This window comes from Notothenia rossii (genome assembly GCF_949606895.1).
Source record: "Notothenia rossii genome assembly, chromosome: 2".
NCBI lineage: Eukaryota > Metazoa > Chordata > Actinopteri > Perciformes > Nototheniidae > Notothenia > Notothenia rossii.
In genome coordinates, this window is record NC_136904.1 from 11,723,244 (window position 1) to 11,733,315 (window position 10,072).

At 39.6% G+C, this 10,072-nt stretch overlaps 1 protein-coding gene across 4 annotated transcripts; it reads right to left on the bottom strand.

The window, feature by feature from the left end:
* Positions 1-315: 315 nt before the first annotated feature.
* Positions 316-7,061, bottom strand: LOC307028371 (proline-serine-threonine phosphatase-interacting protein 1-like). Of its 4 annotated transcripts, XM_079663326.1 has the most exons (15): positions 6,838-7,057; positions 6,251-6,351; positions 5,548-5,622; positions 4,993-5,027; positions 4,784-4,890; positions 4,355-4,417; positions 4,146-4,238; positions 3,739-3,784; positions 3,533-3,612; positions 2,969-3,067; positions 2,228-2,324; positions 1,980-2,079; positions 1,730-1,818; positions 1,306-1,430; positions 316-1,100 (listed from the first exon to the last, which is right to left on the bottom strand). In XM_079663326.1, the coding sequence occupies exons 1-15, from the start codon at positions 6,868-6,870 to the stop codon at positions 969-971; spliced, it is 1,275 nt and encodes a 424-aa protein (XP_079519452.1). In that variant the 5' UTR covers positions 6,871-7,057; the 3' UTR covers positions 316-968. The 4 variants fall into 4 exon arrangements, with proteins under 4 accessions (XP_079519452.1, XP_079519451.1, XP_079519453.1 ...); XM_079663325.1 differs by having other exon boundaries at positions 4,784-5,027; positions 6,838-7,061; XM_079663327.1 differs by lacking the exon at positions 6,251-6,351 and having other exon boundaries at positions 6,838-7,058.
* Positions 7,062-10,072: the final 3,011 nt, after the last annotated feature.

Genomic DNA, 10,072 nt, shown 5'->3' on the forward strand with positions numbered 1-10,072 from the left:
CGGTAATAATATTATTAAGAAAGATACGTTTTCCAGGAGGAATCCCTAATGTTAAGTGCAAGCTTGTCAGATAAGAGCTAGCAACATGGCCATGAGGCTTCCAGGCTTCTTTGCGGATGACCACTACCCAAATGGACAGAGCAGAGTGAGGAGAACAGGTATGTGCTCAGTCGGATTATCACCTGTGTTTATCTGTAAAGGTAAATGTGATGTTGTGCATTCTGTCAAAGTGTTTCATCTTCATGTTTTGCACCCGTCCAAATTGTTGTTGTTGGCCCACCACTTTTTTCTTCTATAACGCCATAGACCACAATATGCACTTGACGTCATTTATTTGTAACTCACATGCATCAAATAGAAATATGAAATTAATTGATCTTTGTTTACATCATTTGAAAATTATCACAGCTCAGATTGTTGTTCCAAGAATATTCGCATTTGCACAACAATTGTTTTTTTCCTATTGGCAACTAGTTGTTGTTAGTGCTTCAGACTCACGTTGAAAATATGACACAGAGCAATGTCTTTCGAAGCTAGAAAGGTTTCATACAAGATTTCAACACCTGATTTTATGACACGCACTGTGCACAGTATTAGAGAGCATACAGACCTGGATCAACAGCACGTGAGGTATCATGGTTACAATGTTGTAATACTCTTATGCCTAATCTTAAATAAATAATAGTTACACTCATCAGTCATCATCTTCAGAGCTGAGCAAGGGATTGTGAAGACACATAACTTAAGTAGCCCTACTACCTACAACATGATGCTACAGCATAGGTGTTAAGTTAATGATCAGCAAGTGACAAGAACAGTATTTCGGTGCGTGTGTCTCTTGTTGTGTCTATTTTCACTTTTTGTTGACGTTGCAAAAGAGTTTTGCTGCGACACTGTGTGTTTGGTTGTAATTGGCCTGTGTGTGTTTGGCTGCATGCTCTTCTTTGTGTTTGTTTATTTGTTTGGGTTCAGCGTTTGCCCAGATAGTTTCCTGGCACCAGTCCAGTCTTCCCGTTCTTCTCTGCTGTCCACCAGCCATCTTCGCCTTGATCCAACACTCGGATCAGTTCCCCTCTACTAACAGACAATTCATCCTCTTCCTGATCGATGAATATAAACAAAGATGAAAAATAGTTAAAAAGGATGACAGCATCAAGCATAGAGCTGTGAATTCTCATACCTTAATACCTACATATTGCACATTGTCCAATCAAAGTAATGTTACTCTGCTAAGGACAGTTTTGGTTTCATGTCAAGCTACGGCTAAGCATTGTAAATAACATATATTGTGTTTATAGTAATCACCTTTGCTACATATTCATGATCCACAATGTAGCATGCGTCGTCATCAGCTGAGACTGTTGGCAACGATGCTGCACCCAGGAGGCCTGGCAGCTCTGCATATCCTCCGTCTGATTCCACAGCTGAAGCTGAGGGAAAGAAAGCAATAGCAAATGAAATGCATTACTTATTTAGGTATTAAAACTTGACATAAACAATACATTGCATTCTCTGCATCCATAGAATGTATATCGCTTTGAAAGCACATGCAATAGGTTCATTACGACGAAGGAAAGTGAAATGTTTTCATGCCTTTCATACTTTTTTACATTTTATTTCATTTGTATTTATATTCCAATAGAAAATATCCACTAAAGGAGCACAAGTTGGCTAAAATCTTCTTTACTCATGGTGCAAGATGGATATAACAAGTGAATTCAGTACTTACCCCCACCGAAAGGTGCCGGTGCTGAATGTGGGTTTTCAAGATTGTCGAACCTGATGTTCACAGAACTCCCGAGCAGAGGATCAGAGCACCTGAGGGATTGAGGTGAGGGGAGAGATTAAGGGTAAAGACACACATGGTTTTATAGAAAGGGTTAAGGTTGAGACAGCATGTTCTTTCTGCCACAACCTGGAAGTATTCTTGCTTTATACCACCAGTAACAATGCTAGCTCAAATGGGGATATTGTCAGACCTCATCGTCATGTCTTCTTCTCCTCCTCCTGCGAAGTGAGCTTGGCCATTGCTGTCTCCTGACTTCTGTGTCTGGTAGTAGCTTTCAAACAATATGGGCTCTGTTCAAGGAAAAGAGAAGTTGCTAATGTTAGAATCTGGTCAAGTTAATTTGTAATGACTTTCTTCTTCTTCTTCTTCACTTCTCTCCCTGAGTTTGTCGGTTCCTCCGAAAGGGAAGAACCATCTAAAAGTGTTGTGGCCTCTTACCTGGAGGCCGCGTTCCAGTGCTTTTCATCCCTATGAAGTAGTTGTTGTCCGTGGTGATGTCACACAACTCCAGTAGCTTCCTCACCTCCTCGTAAAACTGATTTTAAAAACGACAATAAAAATAAAAGAGGAAGAAACTTGGCTTGTACAAAAGATGCTTTTGCTAAATCATTCATCGAGCGGATGGATGGCATTTTGTGCTGTTCTCTATTTTTTAAGAAGTCAAACCCCTTCTGCAAGGCTTGTAGTAATATATACAGAAACATCGTCATTGTGAGGCCAATGTGTTTCAGCTTGTGGCTTTCATTAGGGTGTCAAAGAAAGGTTTGAACTGTTTCACTTCTTCATGCACCTTGGAAGTAGGTGAACATTTAGCCAGAAACCCGCACTCTGACCTTGCTTCAAAGAGAGAGTTTACTGATTTACTGCTTATATTGGGCCTGTACTCATCTATAGGCTAACATGTTAACATTTAGCTGGTATAATCTTTTCACCATGTTCACCAGTTGATTTTAGCCTGTAGCAATACCACTTCATAGTTAAGATTCAGGTTTGGTGGGCAAGCTATTATAATGTGCACTAAGAACTAAATGGATAACTTGCCACACATATATAATTTGCACACATGCCTGTACTAAAACAAGCATTGAAGTGAGACTCTCACTCTAAGCTGATCCTTAAAGGTTAAGTCATGTCTGTGGTCATTTGAAACGTAATAAATTAAGAAAATAAAGAGCTTACCTCATCATCTTTGACACACTGCATGGAGAAGTGATTGCAGTGGTCCCAGAGAGCACACCTGAGCATGCTGATGCGATCTCCTTCCAACTGCTGGAACACCTGAGAGACATATACACACCACATACTGTATATCCACTTTACCACATCCAGGTTCATCATATCAGTAACTTAGTCAGATTATTTTCTTACTCTTCGTTTCCCTCACCTTAAATGTTTTTATACTGCATTACTGCACACTTGCAGTATCATCTAAAAGTATTAGGAATCATCTAAATGTATTAGGAATCGATATGTGCCACCTGTTTGCAATGCAAAAGCCAGCAGTACTTAAGTCAGTATGATGAAGTGTGTTACTGCGTGGTTGTGGGTTTGTTCTATATTTAGCCCTATGCCAGAAAGTGTGTTTCCTGGTCTGTCAGATGTCTAGTGTGTGGTTCGTAACTCTTGTTTTGTGTTATGACTATGCAAGACAGCAATGCATGCATGTCATGTTATTTGTATCCAAAGTTAAATTGGATCAAAGCGTCTAACAAGTGAAATGCAATGTAAGAAAATAGTCCATACCTCACATGTGCTTTTGTGTGTTTCCTCCCAGTCCTGGCGAACAATTTCTAGCTGAACAATATTGGTTGAGTAAAGTTTCTCTGTGAGAGATTAGTTAACACGGGAAAAAATATAAAATCAGTGGCAGAACAGAAACAAGAAATCAAATGTGTGCAGTTGTAAATAGATATTCTAGAGATGTGACTTGTTTCTGAGTCATGCTGTACCTGCTTCCTTGGCCGCCTGTCTGCATTGTTTGGCTCTCTGACGTCCCTGCAAAACATTTGTTGGAAAATAAGCAGCATGCATGACCATTGTGACTATATCATCCCAAAATGCGAGACTTCCTCACATTGAAACATCATCTTCATCATAACGGTTAAAAGCCAAGACATGTTGGACTTTTTGGAATGGTCACTCACCACACTTCCTTAATAAACAGAAAGATGATCAGGAACGTTGGTGCTAGGTTGAATGTACTTTAAAGGAGATGGCGGTTTTCACAGTAGCACATGTATTTTAGTTCCTCTTTGCTAGATGTTACTTTATCACATTGCATAACAGTCTCACAGCTAATGTTGACTTGTTACCAACAGGAAACATGACTTTTTAGTGCGATATTTAATTTAGGCACCTTTTCTGAGTGTTTGGATGCAACGGTTATCTTCTCAGCCCCGTGTTCTGCCTCGTCTGCCTCTCTGCATCTCACTTCGTAGGTCTTCTTAGACTGAGAGCGACAGAAACACAAACCACAGAGTTGTCCAGAGGACAGGAAGTGCTGTTTGCTGTTAATGCTGCTAGTAATAGCTACGTGTGTTAGGCCCTTTTAGGCTGTTTTCTTACCTCCATGGTCCTCTTGTACACAGCAACCTTTTTCTTTTGAACCTTCTCCATGATGCTTTGAAACTACCAGGGGAAACAGAAGTGTCAAAATCAAACAATTTCAAGTTTTAATATCCACCGTTCTTAACATGCAATAGAAATATAAAACAAAATAATATTATTTCTAACATGATTTTAATACTGGTTGCTTCCTGTAGGTGTTATCCGTATTTGCATTTACTGCTCAATGCGTTGTTTGGCCATTACTTAGCTTTGCAAATATGCATGACCTTTTTGAAAGGGGTTTAACTGACCATAGAATACAATCTGCAGACGGGCAGAGTAGGCTATCAAACCTCACATTACGTTTATCTGGCCAATGAAAGCTCACTTCTTCATTTGTGTACAATACTGTAAGTCAGTTGTTAAGCAACAGAAAGTTCCCTGTACCTTCTTCCTCTGCTCTTTCTGCCGTTCTCTGAATGTCTCAATCTTTTTCACCTCCTCTTTTAATAAATCAGATAGTTGGATGTGAAAGGTACCGATGTTCTCGATTTCTGCAGCCAAAAACAGCAAAATGTATTTATACACAAAGAGTAACAATGGCAGCAGTATTTTGAACTTTGTGACTTGCTTTGTCGAAGACTGGACAAACTTACGTGTTTTTAATATTTCAAAGGATGCTTTCAAGGTGCTGGAAAAAAGTAAATTCATGATTAGATATAATTTAAGTTATATAGTAGTTTATAGTTTGTTTAATTGTCACCTCATAGATTAATCCGTTCTAAAACAGGCGCCTGACATGATAGAGAGCAGGAAACTGCCGACTGATACTGACCAACTGTACACTGAGGGGGGTTGCTGCAGTAGGACACACACACACACACATACACATACACATACACATACACATACACATACATACACACACACACACACACACAAACACAAACACACCCTGTTTCTTTGTTTGACACAAAAAGTGTGTTTCCTCTAAAAGAGTATGAGTCAAAGATGACTTGAGTTGACTTTTTTGTAGCGTCTGTTGCAGGTCAGTTTCAAGCAGCATTTTCTTGCTGTTACAAAAAACAATCTCAATCTCTTACAAAACAACTGTTTGTGACCCTTTTGCAACATTTCAATTGTACAATCTGTGTGCACAGTACATCAACTATTGTTGTCATAGCCACCCAAATCTGAATTCAGCCCATTACCTGATCTCTGTGTTGCCTCCTGCTTTGCGAGCAATAGTCACCAGGTCCTTCCCATACTTCTCCTCTGCTAGTGCCCTGTGGAGTATCAACAGTCAGTCACATCATTACTTATGTTATTAACATTAGTTGTAAAACTGAACTGTTTCTAATTGTTCTGTCCCAAATTAAGAGAAGCAGTAACTGTACACTATCAACAACCTTTGGAGGCTGAATATCATCATTTAACAACAAGGAAAAGTTGTTTGTGTTATCTGATCCTTCGTTAGTTTTGGTTTTGATTTGAGGTTTTTTATCTGTATAAAACTAATATTATCACTTAAAGGTGGGGTAGGTATGTTTGAGAAACCGGCTCGAGATACACTTTTTGTTATATTCCATGGAATGCTCTTAACATCCCGATAGCGATGAATATCTGAAGTGCTTTCACAAAAAATCCATAAAAAAATGTAATACCCCACCTTTAATATATCGTGCTAAATATTTTTGTTCCACATACAAAGGCCTGTACATTCTTTCTGCACCACGAATATACAAAGTTGTCTAACAAACCAACAAATGTTAATCTGTTGTAGTACAACTTAGCAGTGGGATCTTGGTTATCTTGTCGTAATAAAAAGACAGCAGTGGTCTCAACTCTTCACAGGCAAGTGGTCATGGTTAAGGCCTTTTGGTTTCAGCTGCTGAAATACAGACTGAATGCTACCTCATCTTTAAGAGCTCCTCCATGTCTTTGCACATTTCTCTTCCATCTCGTAACCTTTGGATCACAGTGTCATACCCGGCATGACAAGTGAAATCAGACCCCTGTATGGAGAAGACATTGTTAGGGAAATTCTGCAGTTAACAGCATTGCTCAACAACTGTTGCAACACATCCTTAAGTCAATCCTGGACTCACTATGTGGTAAAAATGCAGAACTAGCACAGGGCAAAAATAGTTTTATGTGACATGGCAACATGCCTACTTTATGAAACAGACCCTTTGAGCAGAACTCAACAAAGACATTTTATGTATCAACTCTAAATATTTGGCTAATTAAGGACTAATGGTACAAGTTAAAATATAGTTTATGTACATGAATATAGAAGGAGTCTGCATGGCAATGTACCGTAAACATGTTATGTTTTGGAGGTACGTGCGTACCGTATAATTCAATTTTAGTATACTTGCTATGTGAATTTCAACCAAGATAACCTTGAGATAGAATATTGCATGACTAAAGATTAAAATGATGTTTCACTTATACAAGGACAAGTTCAGTTAACCACAAGAGCACACAAATAGACTTACCCAGAACGCATCTTTATACAGCAAAGGGGGCATCGTCCTTGAGCTGAACACAGTAGATTTCCTCAGTGTGAACTTCTTCTAGACAATTTCTCTCTGAAGTTGATCTCTCACAATTAAAATAATGCTGTTGAAGATTGAGGGATAGTCAAGCCGTGTTTAAGACTTTGAGTGTCCTGAGAGTCAGTGAGTCATTTTGAATGAGGAAGAGATTCTGCCCCATGATGTCACTGACCACAGTCGTCTCAGCCTGTGAGAGGCAGCTTCTCTTTCACTATCAGTTGCTGAAGACTCAATGTCTGCTTTCAAGTTTATGTTAGGGTCTGTTAAACATAGGCAGCATAAATCATCTGCCTAAGTATGTCAGTGGTTGAAATGTGTTGGCAGCATTCTATTAGTAGTTTGGCCATTGACACACTAACACTCATCCAGCATGGTGTCAGTCACTGTGAGTAATACTGGGCTGATGGCTGAAGGCTGAAAGAGAGAGATTAGCACTGACACCTAAATTGTTCGTGTTGTATTAATATGATGTTTCATTTTGTATTATTCAAATTAGTATACAATTTGGTCAATACACATTAACATAATATGCATATTTTAGAGTTGAATGTATAAAGCATGTAGTATATGAACATGTATATACAATCTGAATATTTAAGTGATATTTAGAATGTATTTAACCCATGCTAGTATTAGGAGTAGTGGGCAGCTACTATACAGCACTATGGGGGTCTGGTGGTAAGCTCAAGGGCATCTTGTCTCTTACCGAGAGGTACCATGTTACCAGGCCGTCTGCCTTACTTCCCCATTTGGGGACTCAAACACCTGATTCCCAAGCCAAGTCTCTACAAACTGAGCTATTGTCACCCTAAATGTTATAACATTACATTTAGCTGACACTTTTATCCAAAGTGACTAACAATAAGCACTTTCAACCATCAAGATAGAAACTCAGAACAGCAAGAATCCTTAAAGGTCCACTATTATACTGGGGGGGGGGGTTCCTCATTTCGCTCAATTGAACACTGTCTTTGCATGGGCTGGTTCTGTGAGAACAGCACCATCTACAGGCCTGGCATATGTACTACAGCGTCTCTAGCGCTTTCGAACGGCAATGTCCGTGGCTGTCTCCTCCTGATTGGTGGAGTTGGTCCAATAGCCGTAGCGCCACTTCTGTGACGTCACAGAAGTGTTCAAATCTGGATCAGTCTGTATCAGATCCGTTGCAGCCCCTTTTTAAGAGATTTGGGTATGGAGGAAAATATAGAGGGTTGTGTTTTCTGACACTTGGTGAGTTCCCTGGAACACCAGGGACACATATTCATGTATAAAAGACGTACAAAAGTGCATTTTGCAAGATAGGTCACCTTTAAATGGATCAGGACAAAAGGTGAGTGAATCTTTTTTCCTGAAACTTTCAGAATCTCTTTACACAGAGGGGACACATGTTGATGTATAAAATACATGAAAAAGTGGATTTTGCATAATAGGTGACCTTTAAGGTCTATAATTATGAACTATAATTGCCCATAGTTAATTAATCTGAGTAATAAATCCTCTATTTTTTACAATGTCATGTCAAACATTTCAAGCCACTGTTGTATGTCCCTGTTGTGACCACTAGGGAGAGACACAGACCTTTCTAAAACTATATCACACAAACCCAGTAGTTAAGTGTTCCATGGGATCAGACCCTCTCATCACACAGAGCCAGCACCTCTTAAATCTCCACGGGAGGTTTGACATAAAATCCGAAATCTTTCAATCCAGTTCAGATGATTACAAATCTGTGCCTCGGGCATCTCTCCGGGAAAACATGGAGACATGTGAATGAGCACATAGAAGCTTATTATTGATTTTCAAAGTGAGGAGAAGGACAGACAGTGGTGTCTCTCACCAGCCGCTCAATGAGATGTGTGAAAATCTTTGGCTCTCTCACAAAGCCGGGGGATCATTCTGTCACACACCTAACGGCATGTTAAAGGGACAGAGCAAATCAATACAGCCAACTGAGAATAATGGAGCGTGGCCTTTCTATTTGTTTTTGTCTGCTTTATAAAATCATAAAGCATTCTCAGATTCAATTCAACATGATTTGCCCTGGCAAGATATACGTTTGGTTTATGAACAAAGGAACACATTATACAAATATATATTCAGTAACTAAATCAGAGTTTAGTTTTTTCTAAGAAACTTACCTACCCCCTAACCCTTTTTTAATGTTTCAAATAATGTAATGTTTTTAAAAGCGTTAAAATGCTTGTTTATTTTCTCAACCTAAATACGTTATTAATGTTCAATATATCATAAACACCACATTTGGACAAACATAGTTTTCATAGGAAAAATATGAAAGAATTCTAAATTGGTCGACACCGATTGAATGCCTTTTTAATAACTGCCGCATCTGTTGATTGTTTTAAGCTCTCCTTAATGGTTACATACATTTTTTTTACTATTATATAAACCTTAGTGTAGTCTGCTCTCTCCCATTTAACATGCACATAATTTCATTTAGGCTACACACTGTATATTTCTGCTTCGTGATCAACAGTCAGAGCTGTCCTTCTGCACTGTTTCTTTTGTTCAAGCGGTTGCACCAATTCAGTTTTCCTACATGGAAAACCAACCATTTGCCAGTTAGAGCGAAAATAATCCTCCCAGGACGAGGCTTGCAAGTTTTCAAGTGGAGCTGACTGAGTCCGTGGTGCTTGGCCTTCGCTGTGACCCCGTTTCAGGCCTCTAATGGAGGGACAAGCTCTGGGAATCAGCTGTGCTGCCAGGGTCTGAGCACACCATCACACACCAGGGTTTCAGCACACACACATACACACACTTACACTTAAGTTTCCTAGCCCTCTCTCACTCGTCCTATCTCTCCCCATCACACTCCCCGGAGTGGCAGTTATTGAACTGTGACAAACGAGCCGTGTCAGACCAGCCCCCCAACCTGGGGGATTGGCTAAATGACCTTTCCATTACCCAACCACTGCTGTATTCCCCCTCCTCAGATAGAGTTACACACACAGCCACAAAGCCCATTTGGCAGGACCAGTGTCACTGCCGCTGCCATTAGCAACTACATCTCTATGTATTTAATTTAATTTAATTTAATTTTTCATCTTACTGTAAGCCTGCAGATCACTTTAGCGGCAGCACATACAGTATTTATTTTGTGTTCTTATATTCCTATAAGTATTGGGTGGACGTGTGAGTCTAGAAGTAACCTGTGCCT